The 27,227-nt window shown below is 38.1% G+C and overlaps 1 protein-coding gene across 1 annotated transcript in view; it reads left to right on the top strand.

The window, feature by feature from the left end:
• Positions 1-1,213: 1,213 nt before the first annotated feature.
• Positions 1,214-27,227, top strand: part of KCNH5 (potassium voltage-gated channel subfamily H member 5) — a 313,954-nt gene continuing 287,940 nt past the window's right edge. The window contains exon 1 of the mRNA XM_025870498.2: positions 1,214-1,340. Coding sequence (XP_025726283.1) covers positions 1,268-1,340 — 73 coding nt within the window. The 5' untranslated portion in view covers positions 1,214-1,267. The remainder of the gene's footprint in view (positions 1,341-27,227) is intronic.

Here is a 27,227-nt window from a genome sequence, read left to right as displayed (position 1 = left end):
AGCGAATGGAGGGTTCTTAGAGAAGATTCCTGCAGCCTCCTCCCACCCCCCCCGTGCTGCTTCGTTCCCACCACCTTTACTGTTTTTCCACCACAAATGCTGCCCACTGCACTCCTCTCTCTGGTGTGAATTATTCACCCTTTTCCTCTACTCCTTGCATTAAGTGCAACCTTTCCCGCAACTTAACCTGGGTAGCGGGGCTCGCCGCTCGCCTCCCGTGCTCCGCGGCCCTGGGGAGGCTCCCACGCGCGCCAGCTCCAGCCGGAGGGGCAGGGGCCATTCCCACGCTCTCCGCGCGCAGACCCTAACTGGCCCCGGCTCCTGGGCGTAGGGCAGGGCGGGTGCTGACGGCTCTTCTGTTGAGCTTCGGGCGCCAAAGCCCGGAGGGGGGCGGTAGCAGCGTCAGGTGGCTGCTCTGCGTCCCCGCGCGCCTCCCAGTCAGTCCCTGCTCGGCGCTCAGCCTCAGCTGGAGCGGGAGCTGCTCGACACCTTCGCCCTGACAGCCGCGTCTTTGGGAGCAGCCGGGGCTCGCGACCCCGGCGGGAGAAGCTGAGATGTAAGCCCTCCGACTGTCCATTGCTGTCTCTGGCATCCTGCTCGCTTCTCACTTCCTCTCCCGCTCCGTGGCCCCATTGGACAGCGAACGTTTGTCTGGATCTCCGGGGAGAGAGGAGCGGCCACCGTGCGCACCGCCCGGCAGAAGTTGGGCTCAGCTGGGCAGCCGCGATCCAGCTGCGCGGGAGGGGTGGGCCAGAGAAGGAGGAGAGGAAGGCTCAGTAAAGAGGTCCGCATCTGGACTGAGAGGGACTGGGAGCGAGGGCTTGAGTTGACACTTCCCGCTCCCCAGCCCCGGGGCGCGGGGCAGCGGGAGAAATGCTGAGTCCGCGCCCAGGCGACCGCCGCCGCGGCAGCAGCCTCAGCAGCAGCTTCAGCATCAGCACCGGCGGGACAGCGACAGCGGGGGCGGCGCAGGCGCACTGTGCCCCGCGGAGCCTGCAGTTCCCGAGCCCCGTGTGCGGCACCGCCACAGACTGGGCAGCGGCGGCCGGGGGAGCGCTACTACCATGAACTGCCTGGTCCTCCTCCCCAGAGCTGCTCATCCGGGTCCGGCTGGAGACACAGTCAGGGGACGCCGTCGCCGCCGCCGCGCCCCCACTTCTTTCGGCTCGATCTTCTTCTCCACCTTTTCCTCCTCTTCCTCCACCTTCTCTTCCTGCATCCCCCCCTCCCCCGCCGCGGATCCTGGCCGCCGCTCTTCAGACCCAGGATGCCGGGGGGCAAGAGAGGGCTGGTGGCACCGCAGAACACATTTTTGGAGAACATCGTCAGGCGCTCCAGCGGTAAGAAGAGTTGCAGTTCAGAACACCCCCACCTCCATCCTGCCCACGCGCGCCCCCCATCCTCCCCATCCCATCCCTCTCCTAAGGGGGAGGGGGATACAGACAGCTCTACCTGGTGGCTTCAGTTACTAGTGGGACCTGATTCGGGGTGGGGAGCAGAATAAGGTGGTGGAGGAAAGTTAGTTGCATCCCCTCTCCAAGACATACTCACCTACCACCCACCTGTCCAGAGCCCAGAAGGGGAGGAAGGGAAGAGAGAGCTGGTAGGGTGTAGGTTCAACTGGAGAATAAAGTTGAGTTTTGCTTTGATGAGGGATATATTTCTTGCTCATCCTTTCCCCACATTTTTTCCCCAAGCTGACTTCAGGGACTGATCAAATTCTTAGAGTTAATCTTAGTGGAAGCGTTTCCCTCAAGTTGGGAATGGCTGTGAAAGTGGCTACTTAATAAGATTTAAGTCTCTGGAATGGCTTTTGGGTCCAATGAGCACTGCTGAAAGGAACCTTGTGCAGGGGAGAATAGTTGGAGTTGAACCTAATAGAGTACTTGAAAAATGGGAAGGCAATTACTACGGTTAAGTTCGTGTTTAAAGTTTCTTTAATTTTTTTTCAGTGTGCATTGGTCTATATTAATCTATATGATATATTTGATTTGACTTAGACAGGAGAAATGTAAAAGGGAAGCAATAGCTACCGTGCTTTTAAAGTAACTGGAGAAAGAATTTTTAGAAATGCCATTCTACTTTGCTACTGATTGTAAGGTTTTCTTGCCTTAAAGTGTCTTTAAAATGCCATGCATTTATAAATTCATTTCCTCCAAGATATTCTGAATCGGGATCATTATATAGTTCACATTTTAAGACCTTCTAAACTTTGCATGTTACAGAAATCTCCATCTTTCATGTCTTTTTAATTCTTTTATATAATTTCCAATTTTAAAGCAAGATATGTGAAGTATCCTTTAAAGTTTTTTCCTTTAGAGGCCTGTTATTTTATTTTGAGATCTCTTATTTGGAGACTTATGAGAAAGATATTTCTGCATATTGATTACAGTAGAACAATGGAAATACTCTATGCAGTTCCATAATTCATTGTTTGCTCATTCATTGAAACAATATTTATTTGGGTGCCATATACAACAGACACTCTCTGGGGTCCTTTGGATAAAAGAAATGGTGAAAACACTTCTGTTCTCAAGAAGCTCTCTGCCTAGTGGGTAAGAGAGGGTCACACTAAAAAAAATAATTATGCTTTCCCTGAATTGGTTGACTAGATTATACTAATTCTTAGATTAGGATCTTTTCTAAAACTAGGCTTGCAGATATTTCCCCTGATTTTGGGACTATCTACATTTAAGTGTCGCAAGGCATTTTTCATAAATCTCTGCTGTGATATTTGGTTTTAATTCGAAGCTTGTGACTTTATTTCTTCCACTTTGGTCAACACCTGATATTTTACAAGTCTAGAGCAGACTTTTTGGTTGAAAAAGTAGCTAATAGTCTCAGTCTAATTAAAAAAATCTATAGTATTTTTAACCATTCCAGTGTGATTTCAAATGTATTTTTGATTTTTTATGATAATACAAAATACAAATTCATAACGGTAGGCAATTTCTGTGTTTATACATTACCCTTATGTATATTAAGCGAAGACTTAGAGTACAACGGGATGTTACTATTAAAACAACCCATTTGGGAAATTTAAAGGTTATTGGGATCAACTATCTAAGATACATACGTTTTATTTGAGCTTTCTTATCCTCTTGGGTTATTTCAACTCCATGCAATTTGGTCTGTGAGAGGACTTTTCAGAGAAGGCCTTAAAAAAATAAAACCCACAGACTCTGTTCCTCTGCATGATAACCAGAAAGAAGATGAGAATTCCTTGACTGAAGTTGACTAATATAGCATCTGTGGTTGAAACTTCTTCTACAGATTGAACGATGAGCCAGTTTTTGGAATATCTCTTATTGCAGATATACAAGAAATTAAGACTTTACCTTAATGTGGCTTAGAAATATCTGCTTCTGCTGCTTCTATTTTACAATTACCCTCCAAATTAATGAATGTTTTATCTTTTTGACACCTCCCCTATATAATTGCTTCATTGGTTTAATGCTTCTTTCCATAAATAACACCAAGTGCAAATGAAAATTGATCTGTTTTGGCATTTAAAATATCACTTCTCATTGCTTATGGCTAACTTTTAATACCACTACTCAATACCTCTGAGCTTTGTTTGAAATGTGTTGGACATGTAAGCTAGGTATATGTGCATGTGTAGGTAGTAAAAACTAGAAAGTCTCAGTACTACTTTTACAGGAAGAACCCCAGAAATTGAGAATTACAGTGTTAAATTGGTCTGCACATTCATGTGGGAGTATCCCACAGTTGTTGCCATTTCTATATGATTTGGCAGAGAAATAGAAAGATTCATTCTGAGAAATTATTTAATTGAGACTCACAGAGAAAATTCCCTTCAGGATTCTCACAGATGGATGAGGTTTGTCACATTGAAGATTTCATTATTCACTAACTTAACCACATTGAAAGTGAGGTGTTGGCAGAGCTTTAGTGGAAAGGAAAGAAATTGAAGAAAGATAGGCTGGGGTTGCCTATTTACTTTTACCCCATGAAATGCTTCTCTTTCTGATACAACATCATTTTCTTCATATGAAAAGATCAGATCTTTTAATGAGTGTCGGATGATACAGAAATTGTACAGAGAGATGTATGGAGATAAACAGAAAACCATTCAGCCACATACAAAGACAGAGGTACCGGAAAAAGCTCTCTCTCTCTCTCACTCTCTCTCTTTCTCTCTCTCTCTCTCTCTCTCACACACACACACACACAAAGAGCAAAAGAGAGATGTGGAAAGTAACGGAAATACAGAAACAGAGATACAGAATTGGGGGGGATATCAGATTCGGAAAAGTGTTAGACACAGAGAAAAACGTCAGGCACTTATTTGTCCATGGATATCACTAATGAACTGAAATCTCAGCCAATTAGACATCCATCAGAGAACTTCTTGATGACGTGGAACAAAAGAGCATGAAGTGTGGTCTATTTGGATGTAGCTTTTAAAATGGAGCACTTCCTGATAAAGTTCGTAATTCTTCAGTTGCAATTTCCCAGACGAACAGTGCTGTATTCTGTGCCCCACAGTAGTACTAGCTCCTGTTTGCAGTTTCTTTACACCTCTTGAGATTGGATTTTTATTTTCCTTATTTGGTTGACTCAGTCTGTTATGGGGAAGCATTTCAAATTGCTACTAGTGATTCAAAGTCTGTAAAATAAAATAATGAGGGCTATTGAGTAGGATGAATACAAACATACTTTATGGCCAAATCCCAAAATAGTACAAGTAGGGAATTCCTCTTTTTAGTGTTAAGATAAAAGACAAGATCAGTTTTAGATAAATGAAAGGAATTACAATAATTCTTAACATGTGATTCTAGTGGATATCGTCTAAGAAGTTGTAAATGTCAAAAATATAAGTGTAATAGCAAGGTTAAATACATTTTTGGCCAGGAGGTTCAAAATGAGTTGCTAGGAACAGAAAGTTTGGGAACTAGTTCATCACATCTGTGAAAGGTCTCATAGAAGGCCTCAGCCTGAAGTGCTTATTGACTGAACCGGCATCTGGCACATTATTAGGCTATCTTCCCTTATTTAAATTTCAATTATTTATGAAAGCTATTCATCAGTGTACATTGGGCTGTAGGGAGCAGTAAACCTGTGGGTAGAGGGTAAATACCTGAAAGAAATCAAGAATATTTAAGAGTTATAGGTGAAATTTTAGACTCAAACAAAACAAAACACAACACTTCCAAGGCCTTCAACCTATGTCCTTGGGCAGCACGTTTTATTTGTATGTTGTCTTTGATTCCTTAACAAATAGGCAGAAATGATTAGTGTCCATGACAGTGAACTAGGTTGCTATTTTGAAATATGACACATACCAGATTTAATATCTTTTTATTAGAATTTGATTATTGTTCTTTAATATTCTAAACATTATGAAAAACTAGAAGTGTTTTTCTCTTTAGAGGAAAAAAAGGGGCTCAGGAAAGACGAAAACAGAAAAGGTAGTATTTTATCAACCACTTATCCTGCAAGAGAAGTTCAATATATTCGATTTTCCATTATGGCTTGAGATATTTATGTTCTACAAGCACGTTCTTGACTCAGTCACCTTTTACAGAAAATCCACAATTATTTTTTTGCTATAATTAGCATTTGTAAAAACTGAGATCTTAAAAGGGAACCTGTAGGAGAAGAAATAGAGAACTAATGTTTTAAAAATAAAACCAAAAAAAGGTATCATACCTTTTTAGTAGTATCCAAGGTAAAAAATGGTGAAAACATGATTTTTTTTGATATAATGTTCATGGTATTTTTTTCTTGAAAGATTTTCTTTAACATCTAAACCACTATTCAGGAAATAGTGACAGAACTGCATAGTGTCTGAAGCATTGCTTAACCCAGGTCATACCATGTATCACTTTTACTTTTAATACATCGTAGAGGTTGAAATTATACTGACCACTCCCTGAACTGTATTTATAAATAAACCAGCAGATTATCTCTGGCTCTAGAGCCTGCTTTGCTGACCAGAACGCTGCTTATCCCAGTTCACTCTTGTCTTCACCAGAAATTGCCCTCTTTGTCTATCTTTTGCTTGATTCCAGGAGCAGGGGTGTTAAGAACTCCATGTCCCCAGCCATCCTTTGCCCTACTGAAAGAACCATATAAGACACTATAGTTTTTAATAGAAGAAAGCAACTATGAATATTTTCATTGACAACGACTGAGTAGACTTCCAACAAGAAATCCTTTAGTTTAGTTAGTATTTGTCTTTTACTTCCATTGTTGGTGACGGCTGTTTGCTAGCACGGAGGAACAATGCTTCTATGTTCTCCAGTGTCTGGCCTAGGAAAAGGTCTTGTTCTCCAAAGCTCTGTAGATAGTATTTACCACAAGAGGTCACTATAGGTTCTGGCACAGGTGAACCAAGTAGTGCCTGTCTTCCTTTTTCTGTTTTCATGATTTTTCCATCGAGTTTGATTGGAGGTTAAAACCAATGTAGTTAGTTGTTACTCTTGGAAGAAAATATCTAAAATGTAAGATATATAAGGAAGTGAAATGAAAAAACGTATTCATTTCTTTTAATTATTACAGTCTTATTTTAGTTGATGGCGACCAACATTTTGTGACTAAATAAATTGGCTATTAATAAAAACAGTTTACGTAAAGGAACATATTTAAATACATTTTAGACTAGTATACTATTTACTTTAGCAGATGAACAAAACTTTATTGTAATAAACCATTTTTGGTGCAGTGGTGATATCCATGAAATAAAAAGTTTTGCAGAAAAACGCCGTATAATGTCCATATATATTTTCTATTTCAACAAAATTTTTCCTCTACCAGATGTCTTGATATAATTCATATTAAATCAGTGAAGTAGAATCAGTTCCTGACAGTGCTTTGATTTTATTGAAAGATAGTTCACAGATTTATAGTTATTTTCCTAGGAGATTGTAGGATTCTAGTATTTTGATGTTATCCAGACTTTTAAAATAAAATACAGAGCTAGATAAAATATTCTCTGAAGTTCTCCAAAGTTATTAAACTTTCCCCAGAATATGGTTGGAGATAATGCTACTTGAAGAGGTTTTGTTTCTTGCCAATCAGCAAGTCTGAATCTTGGCTTCAGGAATTTCTTTTTCTTTTTGTTAGGGTTAGAAACCAAATATTGGGAGATGCTTCAAAATGTCCCAAACAAAATTAGTTTTAATTGGAAAAATTAAAACATTCCATACAGCACTTTTATGAATAAAGGAGATATGTTGTGAAATCCAGTAAACATGAATAACAAAGTCAGAATCCAAAACCAGTGGCAATTATTATTGTGGAAATTCAAGTCAAAGACAGTGGTTTGATGTGCTCTAAGAAATGGACATTTATAAAACATTTTCCTGTACCAATAACACAGTGGAATTTTTAAAAATCCCACTTTATGTTCTTGTCACACAGAGGAAAAAGAAAAAGTATGTGAGGTGATGATTATGTTAATTAACTTGATTGTGGTAATCACCTCACCATGTATACATTTATGAAACCATCAAGTTGTACATCTTAAATACATATCATTTTTATTTGTCTATACCTCAAGAAAGCCGAAAAAAATCCTCATGTTTCACCAAATACTCTTAGCTTTATAATATATATGGCATGACTCCTTGTCATTGCTAAAGAATCACTAAAAAGAATCATGTAAATATTCCCATTTTATAAAATATAGAAGTTAATATTGGAAATGCTTTGTCTTGGAATATTTGATTGAATGGTGGAAGTGATAATATTGAGTGTGAATTTTAGACATTATTTTAGTTTTTGCTTGTATGTGGTACTATTACTAATAAAGAGATATTTGTATATATTTTATTTTTTGTTTTTTAAAAAAATATTTTATTTATTCATTTGAGACACAGAGATACAAAGAGAGAGAGCATGAGCAGGGGGCGAGACAGAGGGAGAGGGAGAAGCAGGCTCCCCGCTGAGCCAGGAGCCCGATGGCGGGTCTCCATCCCAGGACCCTGGGATCATGACCTGAGCCGAAGGCAGAGGCTTAACCATCTGAGCCACCCAGGCACCCTGAGATATTTGTATATATTTTAGATAGTAGTTTTGTGATACATTAAGTTTTCACGTGGAAAAGGTAGAAAAATTAATTGAAGAGCAGTTAAAAAAAACTTAGAAAGGAAGAGTGGTTGAAAACTATTTGAAATTTTGTTGAAATAGATTTGTTTCTCAGGGTCTGGTCCCATTAGAAAAATATAAATACTAATTACAAAGGTATGGGACTTGAGATCTGAGCTTAGAGGCACAGTTATAGCAGTTCGTAGAGGTAATGACATACAATTAGAAAGTCATGGACATGTTGCTGTACGAAATAAGCTCCTTAATGATATGGGTCATACCTCACAATACTTTTACATCTTCCACTGTGAAGAGCACAGAGCACCAAGTATTAGTTGCTTTTTGATTTTGTCTCCTAAATTGAACAAGTCCATAATTGATTTTTTCAAAAACAATGCTGATTAAATCTATTAGGTAAGCTTATATAAGTGATTGAATAGTTTAAAATATTTAGTCAATGGGTATATCTGAGAGCGGAAATTGCATTGTATGGGGCAGATCACATGGGACTCATGAGAGCACGAGAGGTGAACATATAAGCGATCTCATGCTCATCTCCTATTCCAACTTGACGTACAGCTAAAACATTTCCTACTGCTTTTGTTCTACTCTCTAAGGGTTTAAAAGCTAGATTGTTTTGTACAAGAAAAGTGTATAGAGATTTGTAGATTCTAGTTAAATTTTTAAAAAATAATTTCACAGTTAGGAGATGGCAAGTTTTATCCTTGGGAATCGATCCTTCCCAGTTTAAGTATCTTCTGAGTGAGTTTTGCCTTGAGGAGCAGCTTGTAGTTCGGGACAGAATCCCACAGACGAGAGAAAATGGATTTTGGCTTTTTAGAGATGGCAGGGCCAGCCTCAGATCGCCAAGTTTGACTGAAAATCAAACAACTCACTTGGATTGAGGGGAGAAGTTAATCTTTATCCTGATCTTTTCTGTAAGCCTTTTCTGTCTGCTGGCATATTTTTTATTTGGGGCAAGTTAAAGCACAATAAGTTTATATTCATATAGTTATAGCATTGGGAGAACAGAAAAATTCTTCAACAAGGGTTGAATGGGCCCAGAATAAAATCCCCCCAAAACAGCTCCCATCCTTTTGCTTGACCCGCATATACTCTGTTTAGTTAATAATTTATTAGTGAAACAAAAATGTATTGAGTGCCTCCTATGTGCTAGGCGCTGATATAAGCACTGAGGATGCATAATAAACACAATGATAAAAATAATGCCTTTTTTTTTTTCTGTGAGGGGCAGTGTGCACGTTGGTTAGGAGCCATAGGCTCGCATGAGAGTCTTGACTCCAGTGCTTGCTAGCTCTGTGCCTTACTTGTTGGTACCTAGTTTTCTCCTCTGTAAAATACAAGTAAAAAGAGTACCTAGCTTATGGTGCTGGAGTGAGGATTAAATGAAGTAATCCATACAAAGTAGTGAGAACAGTGTCTGGCATATAACAAATACTTTGTCAGTGCTTTTAGTTACTACTATCATTTAGATGTTTTAAATCTTTGAACACGCCAACGGTAGTCGATGTCTTTGATTCTTGGTCACCATTTCCTTTTGCACCTCTTTCAAATGATTTCCTTTTGCACCTCTTTCAAATGATTTCCGGCTGTACTATAATGTTAAAATGTCCTAGAAGATTACAAACGAGCATCCTTGTGAATCCAAAGGCCTTTTATTTGTTCCTATTTTCTGACTTTGCGGGATTTGAGATGATGCTCCACCACCCTCTCCCCACACTTGTTTGTCTTTTGGTCTTCATGACTTTGCACTTTCTCTGGCCCTTTTTCTTGGTTTCTCTTTCTAGCCCCTCCTCCTCCTTTCGGGTTCCCTTTCTCCTCCCTTCCTTGAACTGTCCCTCCCTTCCCCTTGTCTCCCCTCTCCTGAAGAATAAGTGGTCCTCCAGGTTCAAACTTCAACCATCTCTCTTACACATCTTCACCCTGCTGTTCGGAGCAAGCTTGTCCTCTGTCATAATTTAAACTGTATCCTCTCTGTGTCCCGGTTCTGTGTTTCCAATGGCCTACAGAATTTCTCTTCTTGTGTTTCTCACAAGTAATCTAAACCCCAGTGGCGGCCAGAATGGAAGTTATCATTAGTTTTGGCTTCAAACGGACTTACTCACTTTGCTGTTTCCCCATCTCTGTCAAAGGTGCCTTTAATATGTTAGTCTTTTAGCAGGATCAGACTTATAAATTAATAGAGGACAAACTGATGGTTGCCAGAGGGAAGGGGGTTGGAAGGATGGGCAGGATGTGTAAAGGGGGGTGGGAGATACAGGCTTCTACTTATTGAATGAATAAGTCATGGGAATAAAAGTTACAGAATAAGGAATACCGTCGATGGCATTGTAACAGTGTTACATGGGAACACCCCACTTGTGGTGGGCACAGCATAACTTATAGAGAGGTTGAATCACTAAGCTGTACACCTGAAACTAAGGCAACATTGTGTGTCATCTATACTCAAAAAAAATTTAAAAATTTTAGACTTTTAGTCTAGAAATCTGAGGGTCTTCTTTGGCTTCACAATCAGTGGAATATTGGTCTTCCTAACTAGATGATCAATCCTTGGAGGTAAGAATTTTCCCATGTACTTCTTTTGTACCTCCTAGGAGTGTTGTGTGCAAAGTAAATTCCTGATAATTAACTATACTGATTGATGTCAGGGCATGAAACGTGTCCACAACTGACATCATATGCAGCCAATATATGTAAATATGATGGACCAAAGAAGGAATTATAGGTGAAAAGAAAAGAGTGGCTTCGTTAATGGGGCTCAGAAACAAAATACCTTATCTCTGTGTGAGGAATGAAAGGTGTGATACATTCTCCTTATTCATTTCTAAAGCTGTCTTTCTCTCTCCTAGAGCAACCATAGTCAAAGTAACTGGCAATCTTTCTGAGACTCTGTGGGAACATTTCTAAGGCTCAGAGAACAGAACTCTCCACAGAGCAAAGACATTTCCATCGTGATGACACAGACTCTTGTCCCGGCTCTAGACCTTACCCATGGTGAAACACTAGGCCTCCCTAGGATTGTAAATACTACCTTGCAAGTCAGTGGAAAGACTCAGCAAAGCCATAAATGTAACAGATCTTGCACGGTACCTCATTATAGTAAGAGCTTAATAAATATTCACCTTTTCCTATTTTCTCTAGATAAGGTAAGGTAGGGGAGATTTTCTGTCCTTCTTTCTGTTGTGTGTGTGTGTGTGTTTTTTAACTTGAAGAAAACAAAGAATTAACTCAATGACATTTTAAGTCATATTTGGACTCATTTGACCAAGGGCTTACTTATTTGGAGAAAAAAACAAAACCCCAAACAAACATCACTCTTCCCTCCAACAAATAACTACCATTTAGAGCCAAAGAAACATCAGTTCTCTTTAGCTCAGTATCTGGCAGTACTTGCAGAAGCTGAAGAAGAAGGCAGAAATGTCAGCCTCTCTGTAACTGGCCCTGTGAAAGCTGGCCAAAGGAGAGAAAGGAATTTGTGATCTGTATCTTTCCCTTACACAATTAGCTCCTATTGCATAGATAATAGAAAAAAAAATAGAACAATGCTTTAGAAAATTAATTAGATTGTAAATGCATTCAGAAAAGCCTCACTTGTGTGCTTCTACCAGGTGTGCAAGTTAGTCTCATCTTTTAATTGGAATTCTTCATTAGTTATCTAGCCATTAGTGTTGATTGCCTTAAAAGGTTAACTTCAAAGAAAATATATAATCCCTTCACAGATGCACATCTTTTGCAAAAACAAGGTTTGTTTATTCGCAAGGTTGAAAAATGCTTAAAAATTAAGTATGTAATGCTTTTTCCCCCTGATAAACACATTTTGACTGATTTCGCTTTTGTCCAAGATTATATAACTAGTGAATGTCTTATGGCTTCAGGTATTTTAAGAAATTTCATTATAATAAAATTCAGTAAAAGTTTGTCATTATCTATATCAGGGTGAAGGTTTTCTATTGTATTCCAAGACTATGAGTCCTATATTCATTACTGCCGTTACATTTTGTTTCTAATAATTCTGACCAGTATACTTTTTAGAAGCCCATCTTCTCATGAACAAAATGCCAACTATTAAAAGTAGGAATTTTGAATTGTTGAACATTCTTTTTTGTGCATGAAGAAATATTTTCTATAGCAAAATTGCTATTATTCCTATCATTAGAATTTCAGAAATATATGTTAAAGAATCTCATGCATTCTAAACCACTTTGGCTAGTTGGAAAAACGTTGAAGTTAATGCCATCAAAGAAACAGAGAAACTTAAACATGTACCTTTGATATTGAAGGAGATGAAAAGTGGAGGCATATTTTTATCTTTGATGACAGCTGAACAAGTTTGAATAACAGATATTTTTTGCATACTTCAAACTCCCACAGTGATAGTCTGCTTAATGTTGCCAATATTATCATATAATAATTAGTCTCATTGTGGAAGGTACAAAATGTATGTATCTACACACACACACACACACACACACACACACACACACACGTACACACACATTACCTTGCTATAGAGCTGGGGGTAAAGGTGTATCTGTAAGAACAGGAAAGATACCAGCCTTATATTCTGTTATTCCATAGTGGAAGTGAGCGAGGCATCTACCAGAAATCAATATTGTGGATTATGACATATTAGTTATTTATGCTCTTGTTTAGCCATCTGTGCCAGAATTTTATTTAACCCAAATAGCATGTGCTATATGTGCTTCAGGGATTGTTCTGCTGTTACTCTTCTAAAAAGCTTAAATTTATCTGTAGATATCACTCACCCAGAAGACAAGCTTAAAAAATAGGATAGACTCCATGACTTAAATTTACAAATTTCCAGAGTGCGGGGAAATCTGCTTGGGAATCCCTGATTTTTTTTTTTTCATAGAATTGTCTGTTTTTTGAAGAAAACTACCTAGCACGGTCCTTATCTATAATTCTTGACAATATCTAGCATTGCTCTAATAATTGTTGATTATATGATTTAAATAGGAATCAGAATTTTTATATTTGTGTTTGATCATTCAACAAACACTTGTGGGGATGCAGTGATGAATAAACAGACATGGTCTCTGACTGCATGGAACTCAGAGTCTGGGAGGAGAGACAGGAATTCAACAAACCCATGTCCAGCATATGATTACAAATTATGATAAGCATGGTGAAGAAAAGGAAAGGGTGCTGTGACTAGGAATAACAGGGATTAATTTCGATTGGGAGCTGGTGTCAGGGAAGGTCTTTCTAAGGCAGTAGTGTAAAATGGAGCCCCAAAGTAAGAGATGGCTAGATGATAAGTGGGCAGAAAAATATTTCAGGTGAAGAGAAAACAGGTGAACAATCCTAAAGAGAGAGAAAATGAGTGGCTAAGTTTGTGAAGTTTAAAGGCCAGTGTAGTTGGATTGCAGGAAGCAAAAGAAGAGAAAGCTGGGGCCTGGCTATTCAGGGTCAGGCTTTTGCATTGTATTCCAAGGGCAGCAGACAAATCTGGCCACAAGGATTACTTGTTGTGTAACAAGTTAGGTCAGAGGAGGAGGAGCATGGTAGGGGACCAGGGAGGGGACTGTTGCAGTAGTCTAGGCAAAAGATGATGGTGGCCTGGGCTGGGCTGGGAGCAATAGAGATGGGGAGAAGTAGATGCAGCAGACATGTTTCAGTTGGTGGAATTATTAGGGTTTAGGGATGGCATAAATGAGGAGGTATGAAGGATGCCTTTCTGGGCTTTGGTTCAAGCATCTGGGTATAGATAGAAGTAGTGAAGATTTCCCTGAGAGCCAGGTTTGCAGTGAAGATTTAGCCATCACCTGCATCATCACTTTGTTATCTAGCTCCTTTTCATTCCCTTGAAGTGAAGAAGAATGCAGCCAAAGGGAGTTTAATTCAGTGTGATTGTGTACACAGGGGACTTCTGCATTCTATTTACAGAAGTTCAGGAAAGAATATCACAGACTTAGCTTGGTCAGTCTGGTTGTTCTCGTGGACTAGAAACATGTAGCTTCTGATTTTAATAAGAGGCTGATTCAGACCAGAAACAAAGTAAATTTTTTAATAAAACCAAAATTTCAACCCCAAACCTTAATTTATAATGAATAGTTGACAATCAGTGTTGTTGAAATGCCCTCTTTAACCATCCCTTTCAGAAAACATTAACAATTACTACATGAATTTTACATGTTGCTTTTAAGCTTCAAATTTCCCTTCTTGGTCACTGATTTTTTTTTTTAATTTAAATTTAGTTAGTTAACATACAGTACAATATTTGTTTCAGGAGTAGAATTCAGTGATTCATCACCTACATACAACACCCATGCTCATCCCAACAAGTGCCCCCTTTAATCCCCATCACCCATCTAGCCCATCCCCTGCCACCTCCCACCATCAGCCCTCAGTTTGTTCTCCATCATTAAGAGTCTCTAATGGTTTGTTTCCCTCTCTCCTTTTTTTTCTTTCCCCCCTTGCCATAGGTTCATTTGTTCTTTTTCTTAAATTCCACAAATGAGTGAGAATTATTTCACTTAGCATAATACACGTTAGCTCCATCCGTGTCATTGCAAATGGCAAGATTTCATTCTTTTTGATGGCTGAGTAATATTCCATTTTATATATATCTTTATATATATACATCTTCTTTATCCACTCATCAGTTGATAGACATTTGGGTTCTCTCCATAGTTTGGCTATTGTTGATAAGGCTGCTATAAACATTGGGGTGCATGTACCCCTTTGAATCTGTATATTTGTATCTGTTGGGTAAGTACCTAGGAGTGCAGTTGCTGGATCATAGGGTAGTTCTATTTCTGACTTTTTGAGGAACCTCCATACTGTTCTCCAGAGTGACTGCACCAGTTTGCATTCCCACCAACAGTAAGAGGGGTCCCCTTTCTCTGCATCCTCGCCAACACCTGTTGTTTCTTGTGTTGTTAATTTTAGACATTCTGAATTGTGTGAGGTGGTATCTCATTGTGGTTTTGATTTGTATTCCCTGATGATGAGTGATGTTGAACATCTTTTCATGTGTCTGTTAGCCATCTGGATGTCTTCTTTGGAAAAATGTCTATTCATGTCTTCTGCCCTTTTCTTAACTGGATTATTTTTGGGTTTTTTTTGGGGGGGGGTTGAGTTTGATACAATTTATTTAAAGGTTTTGGATACTAACCTTTTACCAGATATGTCATTTGCAAATATCTTCTCCCATTCCATAGGCTGCCTTTCAGTTTTGTTGATTGTTTCCTTTGCTATGCAGAAGGTTTTTATCTTGATGATGTACCAATAGTTCATTTTTGCTTTTGTTTCCCTTGCCTCTGGTGATATGCCTAGAAAGAATTTTCTACAGCTGAGGTCAAAGAGGTTTCTGCCTGTGTTCTCCTCTAGGACTTTGATGGTTTCCCGTCTCACATTTAGGTCTCATCCACTTTGAATGTATTTCTGTGTATGGTGTAAGAAAATGGTCCAGCTTCATTTTTCTGTATGTTGCTATCTAGTTTTCCCAACACCATTTGTTGAAGAGACTATCTTTTTTCCATTGATATTCTTTGCTGCTTTGTCAAAGATTAGTTGACCATAATGGGTCAACAACCTTGTGGACCCATTTCTGGGTTCTCTATTCTGTTCCATTGATCTGTGTGTCTGTTTTTGTGCCAGTACCATACTGTTTTGATTACTGCAACTTTGTAATATAACTTGAAATCTGGAATTGTGATGCCTCCAGTTTTGTTTTTCTTTTTCAGGATTGCTTTGGCTATTTGGGATCTCTTTTGGCTCCATACAAATTTTAGGATTGTTTGTTCTAGCTCTGTGAAAAATGCTGGTGGTATTTTGATAGGGATTGCATTAAATGTGTAGATTGCTTTGAGTAGTATAGACATTTTAACTATGTTTGTTCTTCCAATCCATGAGCATGGAATGCTTTTCCATTTCTTTGAGGTCACTGATTTTTGGAATGTGTGTTCTTTAGCTCTTTGAATCAGAAGATTTGGAGGGTGAGGTGCTACTTGGAGCCAGGAGTACCTGTGCTCACCCCTTCTTCCCAGAGGCCCAGGGGATCTGGTAAGCAGCTTGAAATAGCTCTCAGCCAGCTTTCTGGGCTTCACCTGCACTGAACCTCTGTTGGAGGATCCCTGTCCTGAGGTTGTAACTTTCAGAATAACAGTGCTGATTTCTGGGTGGTGTGCTTTTCCAAAGTTAGGATGAAGTGAACATAGAGAGAAAATCCTGTTAATTGTCCTCAGAGGCAACTCTAGACCTTGGGAAAACTATACATTAGTGAAAGTGGTTCATTTGATGTTTCTGGATTCTTTTTGTGAAGTACTTTCCCTTTCTCACCCCCACTTGAGATCTTCTCTCCTCCTTAGTAATCTAGAATTCTTTTGTGTGTCTCATCACTTCCTAAAATATCTGAAAACTTCTCTGTGCTAGTTCTCTGAAATTCATCTCTCTAGGGTAACTTATATAAGAAAGTTGAGGGAAGAGGGAGGGAGGGAGGGAAGGAGAGAGAAGTAGAGAGAGAGAGACTTAATCCCCTAAGAGGTGTTTCACCTTGTTAATGTCCACGGAATCTCTGGACCACAGAAGGACATAGTTTTCATAAAAACAAAATAAAACAAAAAAAATTTTTTAAACTTTCTAATCATGCCAGATACAGGTAGTGTTGGAGCAACTCAGAGGAAAACACTTTTTTCCTGGAATTGCTGTAGAAAGGGAAGGAACATCTCCCATGCTTTTATATTGTCATTGACCGAATATAGCTTCTCTTCTTTGAGAAATTTTTATCAGGACTATTAACCTCATTCTTTGTATATGATCTCCTTTAAGAATGGGATTAATATGCAAGGGCGTAGAATATGGATATTTTCCTGTTATCTGAAGAAATGGCACTTTAAGAGGAAGTGCTTCCTTTATATTCAGACAAAGCAAAACAAAAGCTTAGATAGCAATTCAGAAATACACTGTGATAGGACAGAAAGTCTTAGTGAGGCCTGGCTGTGTGTTGGTCTCCCACCAGACACTTTTCCTGTGTACACGAGTCTTTTAATTTTCCGGGCCTGCTTTCTCGTCCATGAAAAGAAGGAAAGAATGCGTAAGATGAGGGCATTTGTGGGCTTGAGGATCACCTGATGATCTTGTTAACATGCAGGTTCTGATTCATCAGGTCTGTGGCTGGTCCCAGAGTCTGCATTGCTAGCAAACGTCCAGGTGGTACTGGTCCTCACTTTGAGTAGCGAAGTACTAGGTCAGTTCCCCAAACCTGGCTGAGCATGGGACTTCCCTTCAGAGGCTGTATTTTTGTGTTCCATCTTGAGGGAGTCTATTCAGTGTGTCTGCATTAGAATTTAGCAATCTGTATTTTTGACATTTTTGACACTCATGACAGGATTCTATTGCAGCCACCAGTATTTGGGGGATTATTGCAGTAGATTAGTGCTTTTCCATTCCGGCTGCACATTGTAACCACCTCAGAAGGTTTAAAAACAAATGCTGATGCCTGGATCTCACCCCAGACCTATTAAAACAGAATCTTTGAGGGTTGAGGCCTGGAATGAGTAACTCCTGGGGCCCTTTCCAATGCTCCTCAATCTCCATCCCAATGAAATGTGCAGTCAAAACTGGGAGAAACACCTAATGATTCCTACTGGGTCATTTGGAATCAGGATCTTGTGATTTATTTTTTTGACCTTCTAACCCATGAGGGAAGAGTGCTTGATTTATTTCATGTTCATCTCTGAGAAAATACTGGGTGATCTTGAAAGAATAGGAGATGTTTCAAGACTTAGCCCCTTTGCAGAAATTCAGTCAAGAATCTGCTCACGTATGGGGCACCTGGGTGACTCAGTTGGTTAAGCATCAGACTCTTGATTTCAGCTCAGGTCATGGTCTCAGGGTCCTGAGATCGCGTCCCCCATCAGGCTCCACACTATGCACAGAGTCTGCTTGTCCCTCTCCCTCTGTTCCTCCCCCTGGTTTCTCTCTCTCGCTCTCTCTCTCAAATAAATAAACAAAATCTTAAAAAAAAAGAATCAACTCGTGTAGAATTTGGCTTCCAAAATATTGTACTGGACTGCTAACACCGAGTAGGGATAATGACTTTATTCTTAGGCCCCTCATGCAGGAACATACTGTGTATTTGAATCATTTGGAGGGAAATGCTTGCAAACATCTCCAAGGACTGAAATAGTCTGGGTCCCAAGAAAGTTGAATTTTCCAGAACTCATGGCTCTTCGTATGCTAAGAGCTGTGAGGACAAATCAGAACTGGTTTCCCTGTCAAGATTGGTTGAGGAATGTCTTAATCTATTTGGGCTACTCCAACAAAATAACATCAATTGAGTGGCTTCTAAATAGCAGAAATTTATTTCTCCCAATCTTGGAACTCCAAGATCAAGGTGCCGGGACGGTTGGGTTCTGGTGAGAACCCTCTTCCTGGTTTGGACAGCTGGCTTCTGTTGTGCCCTCACATGTGGAGAACAGAGCAGAGGAATCAAACTCTCTTGTGACTCTTACAAGGGCACTAATCCCATTCATGAAGGACTTCACCCTCATGACCTCATCAAATCCTAACCACATCCCAAAGGCTCTACCTCCCAATGCCTTCGCATGAGAGGTAGGGTTTCAACATATGAATTTTGGGAGGACACAAATATTCAGTTCAGAACAGTGAGGATGGTGGTGGTCACCAAGAATTCTGAGCAATTTCCTTAATAGCTTTGTGTTTCCAAAACTTCTGAACTGATCTCACTTTCAAGATTTGTAACTCACTTCCTTTGAAGAGAAGTTATCTCTCAGTAAGTAGCCAGACTGCTTTTCCCCACCATGTTTTATTTTATTATTTATTTTTAAATTATGTTATGTTAGTCACCATACATTACAGCATTAGTTTTTGATGTAGTGTTCCATGATTCATTTTTTGCATAAAACACTCAGTGCTCCATGCAATATGTGCCCTCCTTAATACCCCACCATGTTTTAAAACCAAAGGAAATTAAAATGTTCCAGGAAACATTTTTAATTAATTTTCTATCCTGTTCTTAATGTTTCTTAATAATACCAGATTTCACATTCACTGAAACAGTAATTTTCATGACTATAGGGAAATGGAACAGTTGTATGACTATTTCAAATACACAAATTGTGTTTCAGTTAACAAACAAATATCCAAAGGAAAATCCTGGACAGTCTATTTAATATTTATCAGTTTTCATCTAATTTAGCCTTTGACATGAAAAGGAAATCTGTTTCCCCTTCTTTTGTGCCGCCCCCTTCCTCCTCATATTTTATTTTGTAGTTTAGCTTTCAGTGACAAATACAATTTTGTAGGTTTTGGTTTGCAGGGTCAACATTTAAATATTTGTGTTTTTTCTAGTTCTTTGCTTGTACATACATATACAGAACTCACACATAGAAAGCTCTCTCTGCATATATGACAGAGTTGTACAAGAATCTTGTACATAATAAATAATAACAGTTATTAGTTTTTTAAGACTATTTAAAAATTTAAATTCAATTAGTCAATTTATAGTACTGATTAATTTCAGATGTAGTATTCAAAAATTTATCAGTTGCATATAACACCCAGTGCTATAAAGACTTTTTGCTCTAATAGTTGATTCTTAATGATTTTGCTTGCATTACTCTATTTCATCTCCATAAATTACCCAGAGTGGTAGATATTGGTATCTCTAGTTTGTGTGTGAGGAAACCAATAACCTAATTAAAACTCCCTAGGTTTTTCAGAGTCGCTCTCTTGGGAGTATTGAGAGGGGATCCAAGTGCTGACAGAAGGTTTGGGGACAGGGTTCTTTGTAGTAACTTGATTGTTATGAATATTTGCCAGTTGATGACTTGTTATATGAAGTCCCTGGCACTGTGGCGAATTTTCTCAATTACAATTTTATAAAACATTCAGAAATGATAAAAGCGGCTCTCATGCTTTTCCTCCATAAACCCAGAGCACATATTGCTAACGTGCAATTGTTAGGACCTTGAGGTAACGCCTAGTGAACACGTAGTTACTTCACTCTCTGATGGTCTAAATGAATAAAATAAAACTTGAAGCATAAAGATGAATGGACACCATATTTCCTGGACTATTTAATCTTTAAGTTGGTTTAAAAAAACTCTCTTCTGAGTTGCTAGGTCTGATTGAACCTGTGGACAAATACTCTAGTATGTAGCTGGCAAATACCTGAATAGTCCATATTCTATGATTATTGGCTAAAACCAAGTATATATTTTGAAAAATGGGATTGATTCCAACTTCTGTGTTTTTTTTTCTTCCCACCGAACAACTCTGACTCCAAGCTTATAAGAGAATTAATCCTGCCTATAGTGAGTTGCTTTAGGACTTCTTCACTCTTTGACTTCCTACTTTTCCATTATAGGGAAAAAAAGACACAATTTCACCTAGAAAATGTTTGAATTTGCAAATATCTCAGTCAAGAATTAGAACTTAGGGAATCTGCATTCTAGTTGCTGGTCCTGGGGAATCTGGGCTTGGTGAGTCTCTGACTCATTGCAGAATGGAGTTGTTTTCCAGATTAGAGATAATAGATATGAAACCTGTCCCAATGCCTAGCACAGAGTTTGGGCTTCGCTAAAGGTTGCTTTAATTTTGTTATTACATAGAGTTATTAGAGTATAAGTGAAATAATATATCAACAACAAATGAATAATCATAGTTAGGCCCTACTGAGCTGGAGTCTTAATTTTCTCATTGTAGAGTTATTAAAAATGGTATGGTGGGAGCAGTTTAATATTTTTAATAGCAGAATTAACTAGGAGCAATTAGAGCTCCTGATCCAAATTCTAACAAATGTCTTGAAAACAAGTCTGTTTATGACAGAGGGAGGTCTGCAAGACCTTGGGGATGTTGTGAGATATAACTCTTACTTTGGGGTATAAAATTGATTTAATGGGTCTTAACTAGCGCACCAAAAAATTGAAATAGAATAAAAAAGGAGGATATTTAATGTAGTAAGTGTTGTTTGAGAATTTTTTTTAGTTGTGTGTTTGTGTAGGTACATGTGTGTACCTGTGCAAACACATTTTGAGATACTATATGAAATTAATTTCTTACTATGAACTTCAACTTAAAACAAGTTTGAAAACACTGGTTTGCTTACTTTCTGGGGAAGAGAAAGCATCCCTCAGTAGGACCTTTCATGTTTATATTAGTTCTTTTTTAGAACATTTGTTTTCTATTTCCTGGGATAGAAGTAATTATTTCAATCAATAAATAATTACTATATTACAACTCTTCTAGGCACAGTAGGTGTAAAATTCATAATTCTAAGGACTATATTATCTGAGAAGTTAAAAGTAACATATATATGAAGTATTTAGAGAGGCATTGCATACTAAATTTCATGATACCAATTATATAAAGAGAGATCCCTGCATGAATACATTAATTCATTTGTATATTGATATAGTCAACCAACAAGCAAGCATCTACTATGTGCCAGACACTGTGTTAAGTACAGGAGGATCAAATAGGACCAAAGTGTGTACAGGCTCTGTCCTATAGAGTTTACAGCCCAAGAGGCAGATATGCATTCATCATATCATAACACAAGTAGGTATAAAATTGTAACTGTGTTAAGGACTGTGAGGAAGACGTGCATCATGTCTAAAATTATTAGGTATGACCTGGTCAGAAGGTCAGGGAAAGATTTACGAGGTCATGAGAGTTGAGTTAAGATCTAAATAACTGCAAGTGTCAGGCAGAGAGAATGGCAAGTTAAAAGGTCCTATGTTGGGAGAGAGCTTGAAGCTTACAAAAATACAAGAAAAAATTGACTGTGGCTGATTTGACAGACTTTGAAGTCATTATAGGCCAAGGAAAGGATTTGAGCATTCTGAGAGCCATTATAAGTTATTGACAGGTATTAAAGCAGGGAGAGAACATGATTCAGTTGGAAATTTGGAAAGACCTCTCTGGCTTCAGTGTGGTCAATCCATTGAAGAAATCCCAGAGAGGATTGGTGTAAATCAATTAGATAGCTGTTGGAGTGATTTAGGGGAGAGGCGATGGAAGCTTGGATTTGGGAGATGACAGTGAAGATCCAGATAAATGGAGAAATTGGTAAGTTTGAGGAGATAAAATTAAAAGGATTTGGTGATGGATTAGATATAAGGATAATGAGAAGGATATTGAAAGATGGCTCCCAGATTTCTGGCTTACATAACTGTATGGATGGTAATCCCATTCTCTAAGATACTGAGGTCCATTTAAGATATCTAAGAGGATATCCGGGGCACCTGGGTGCCTCAGTCATTAAGCGTCTGCCTTTGGCTCGGGTCATGATCCCAGGCTTCTGGGATTGAGCCCCACACCACATCGGGCTCCCTGCTCCGCGGGAAGCCTGCTTCTCCCTCTCGCACTCCCCCTGCTTGTGTTCCCTCTCTCGATGTGTCTCTCTCTGTCAAATAAATAAATAAAATCTTTAAAAAAATGATATCTAAGAGGATATCTAGGTCAATGTGGATATCAAGATCTAGAGTTTATAAAAGAGGTCTGGTTTGGAGATATAAAGTTACGAGTTACTGAATCTATGGAGACAGGTGAAGTTGTAAGAGGAACTGATGTGGAGAAACTCCAATATATACTCACTGGATAAAGAATGCTGGGCCTGCAAAGGAAACGGAGGACTGTTCAGAGAACCAGGGGAAAGTCATTTTATGAAAGCTAAGGGTCAAGAAATCTTAAGGAAGGAGTGGTTACCAGTGCTTCTGAATTGTCAAGTGAGAGGAATAAAAAGCATCCTTTGGGTTTGGTGACATGGAGAGGTTACTGGTGATCTTGGTTGTCCTGGAGTGGTAAGGAAAGAACCAGATAGGAGTGAGTCGAATGAATGGGAGCTAAGAAGATGGAACCAATGGGAATAGACAACTTTTATGGAAAGTTTGAACAGTGAAGTGTTGGAGACAGAGATGGTGGTAGCCAGACGGGGATGTAGGCTGAGTGGTACTCACTGAATGTCTCATAGGGACAGTAGAGTGCGCTGGTTCTGAAAGGTTTGATAGGTAAAGCAATGGGTGAAAAGCATTTCAGGTGGACAGTAGGCATCATGGGTGAGTATATTTTGGAGCCATAATGAGAAAACTGACTTAACTGCAATGTTATGGACTCTGTATAGGTAGGGAGAGTGAAGCTCTCTATGCTTTCTAAGTCTGGGAGAGAATCTGTTAATGTAAGCACTCGGGAGTCTTGATCTGGGTGAGGAGTGGTAGGATGGAGGCGGGGATTCGGGGGGACAAGCGAACATGAGTGTGAGAAACAAGACCAGTTGAGGCAGGGAGACCATGTAGCTGAATGGACTGCCGTAGCTGCCTAGTCATGAAGTGGGGAGCATATGGCTTAGTAGGAGTAAACTGAGTAGGACCCAGCCTGGGCTAAGAGGAGAAAAGTTAGTTTTTGATGATCACATTATAACCATTTATACTTGATGCTATACATAAATGAAAATGTCACATATTTATAGAGGAACTTATACTTTATGAAGCATTTTTTATGGGAAGTTCATTTTAATCTCTACTTTAACCACCCTATGTACCAAGAAAAGGTAGTATTATCATTCTTGTAGCTAAGGTTCATTTCAAATGTCACAGCTTTCCTAAAACTTCCGAATCTCTGGTCTTTTGTCTTCCTTGAGTTTTCTTTTAAGTTTGAGGTAAGTAATTAATATGTGGTGAAATACACAGATCTTAAGTGTACAGTTCAATTGCTCTTAGACGAATATATACACTTGTGTGACTTATACCTCTGTAAAGATAGAGAACAATGACCTTCGTCAGAGAGTTTCTTTTTCCTTTTTCCTGTCAGTTCCCTACCCATTCCCTTTGGTAATAATTGTTCTGAACCCCATCACCATAGATTAACTTTGCCTGTATTTAAACTTCATATGAATGAAATTATGGCTTCTATCAATCATTATAATGTTTATCAGATTCATCCATGTTGCTGCATGTATGAGTAGTTTGTACCATTTTAGAGCTGAATAGCTTTTCTTGTACGAATATGTCACAATTTTTAATCTGTTCTCTTGTTGATGAACATTTGCTTTGTTTTCAATTTTTGGCTGTTATGAATAAATATGATGTGAACATTTTCTACAAGTCTTATTGTTAACATATGTTTTCATTTCACTGAGTAAATGCCTAAGAATGAAATTTCTGGGTCATAGTTAAATATTTAACTCTACAAGAAACTGTTTTTCAAAATGATTATTCCATTTTATATTCTCATTAATATTTTTATAAAGAGTTTTAGTTATTTCACATTCTCGTCAACATTTTGTATCATTAATCTTTATAGCCACCCTAATGGTTGAGGAGTGATAGATCATTGTGCTTTTAATTTGTATTTCCCTGATGTCTGGTGATGGTGAACATCTTATTCTTGTGGTTGTTGGCCGCTGTATATCTTCTTTTGGGAAATATCTGTTTGAGTCATTTGCCCATTTTGTTTATTGGGTCATTTGTCTTTTTGTAGGATTTTTGGGTATATTCTGGATAGGAGTTCTTTCTCAAATATCTGTATTGTAAGTATTTTTTCTCAGTCTGTGGGTTTCTTTTTCACTTTTTTTGACAATGTCCTTGAATGGGCAGCTGATTTTAATTTGATGATGTCTAATTTATCAGCACTTTCTTTAACGGTGATTGCAATATGAGTCTTACCTAAGAAATTCTTGTCTTCCTTAAAGTGGCAAAGATTTTCTTCTACGTTTTCTTTTTAGTTTTCACTTTTCTATTTAGGTCAATCACCCATTTTAAATGTGTGTGTGTGTGTGTGTGTGTGGTGTGAGGTAGCAGTCATGGTTCAGTTTTTGCTCATGTGGATATATAGTTGTTTTAGCACAGTTCATTGAGAAGACTTTTCTTTACCCATTAAACTGCCTAGGTATCTATGCAAAAAATCAATTGACCATTTATGTGAGAGTCTATCTCTGAACTTTTTAATCTGGTTGTATGTTTCCCCAACTTGGTTCTTCTTTTTCAGATTTTATTTTGGATTATTTTAGGTAATTTGTACTTTCATAAACACTTTATGATTACTTTGTCAATTACTTCAGAAAAGTCTATTGGTATTTTCACTGGGATTGTATTGAATCTATAGATCAATTTGCAGAGAACTGATGTCTTAAAAGTATCCAGTTTCAATTCATGAGCATGGCACAGCTCTCTTTTTGTCTAGGTGTTTTTTCATTTACCTAACCTGAGATTTTTAGTTTTCACTCTGGAGGTCCTGCACATCTTTTGATAAATTTATTCCTAAGTATTTTATATTTTTTATATCATTCTAAGTGAAATTATTTTTCATTTTTCAATTGTTTAATGCTAGTATATAGGAACAAAACTGACTTTTATATTAACTTTATATCCTTCAACCTTGCTAAATTCACTTAATTTTAGATGTTCCCTTGAATATTCCTTAGGCTTTTCTCTGTAAACAATCGTGCCATCTGCAAGTAGAAAACAATTATATCTTCCTTTCCAATATTTACATCCTTTCTGTTTTTTTCTTTTTCCTTTTTTTGGCCTTATTTCATTAGTTGGGCCACTAATAAAATGTTGAGTATAAGGGTTGAGAATACACATCCTTGACTTTTTCCTGATCTTAGGGGGAAGTTATTCAATATTCTACTTTTAAGAATAATGTTAGCTATAGATTTTTTAGTAGGTATCCTCTATCAGTTTGAGGAAGTTTCCTTCTTTTCAGGCTTGCTCAAAGATTTTAATCATGAATAAGTGTGTCAAATGGTTTTTTCTACATCTATTGAGATATAATGATAGGTTTTTTCTTTTATTCTGTTGATATGATGGATTACATTGATTGATCACATAATGATAAATCAGCCTTACATTGATAAGATAAACCCTACTTGGTTATATATATAATATATATATGTTGCTATTTCTATTTGTCAATATGGTCTTCTGGATTTTTGCAACTATATTCATGAGATCTATTGGTCAGTAATCTTTTTTTAACAGACATTGTCAGCTTTTGGTATTATGATAATGCTAACCTCATAAAACAAGTTCATATATTTTCTGAGAGTTTGTATAATATTTATATTATGTCTTATTTAAATATTTGAAAGATTTCACTGAGCCTGGAGCTGTCTGAGCCTTCCTGTTTTGTTTCTGAATGTGTCTTTATTTTGCCTTCAATTTTGAAGGGTACCTTTGCTCTACATGAAAATCTAGGTTGATAAATATTTTCCTCTCAGTATTTTAAAGATGTCATTTCATTGTTTTTTGATCATCTTTGTTTTTCATGATTTGTATGCTGTAATTATTATCTCCCCCATCTCCCCTGAAACATACTTAAATAATCTTTTTTCTTTGGATGCTTAAAAGATCTTTTTCCCCTTATTTTTTATTTTCAGCTTTACCCTTACCCATCTTTGTACTGTGGCTTTGCTTGCATTTATCTGGCTTGAGGTTTACTGAACTAAGATCTCTAGGTTGTTATTTTTCATGCAATTTGAAAAATTTTAGTTATCCTTTATTCATATAACATTTATGCCCTATTCTGTCTATTTTTTTCCAGCCTCAACTACATAGGTCTTCTGCTTGATATTGTCCTATGGAACATCTTTTCTCTTTTTGCTTCAGCTTGGAATCCTTTGCATTGATATGTTTTTAAATTGTTCTTTCTTAGTGTTCAATGTACTGTTAAACCTATCCAATGAATTTTTTTATTCCAGAGGTTGTATTGTTTATTTCTATGTTCCCATATTGGCCTCTCTTTCTATGGCTTATTTTTTCCCTGGATTATCATAAAAGTTTTGTTTCTTTGCATGCCTAATAGTTTTTAAGTGTATGCCAGACACTGTGTTCATACATAATAGAGAGCAGGTAGTTAAGTTATGGGTGGGTTTCCTTGATCATGATTTTAGCTTTGTGGGAGTGTGTGTGTGTGTGTGTGTGTGTGTGTGTGTGAATGTATTTTCCACATTTTTAATCTTAGTCCCAGGTTATAACCCATTATCCTGGGACTTGTTTCTTATTCCTAAAGCATGACCTTCTGTGGTTTAAATGGAGAACTTGAGGTATCTACCAAGCTTCTCTAACTTGATAGGACTTGAACTCAAAAATTTGTCTTCTAGCCTTGAGAGCTGGTGAAATTTCTGCTTACCTCTTGCCTTGTAGTCATTGCAGGAGTAGACAGGT

This window comes from Callorhinus ursinus, unplaced genomic scaffold (genome assembly GCF_003265705.2).
Source record: "Callorhinus ursinus isolate GAN/ISIS: 27379988/994484 unplaced genomic scaffold, GSC_fseal_2.0 scaffold8, whole genome shotgun sequence".
NCBI classification, from domain to species: domain Eukaryota; kingdom Metazoa; phylum Chordata; class Mammalia; order Carnivora; family Otariidae; genus Callorhinus; species Callorhinus ursinus.
This window is presented reverse-complemented; position numbering and strand designations above follow the sequence as displayed.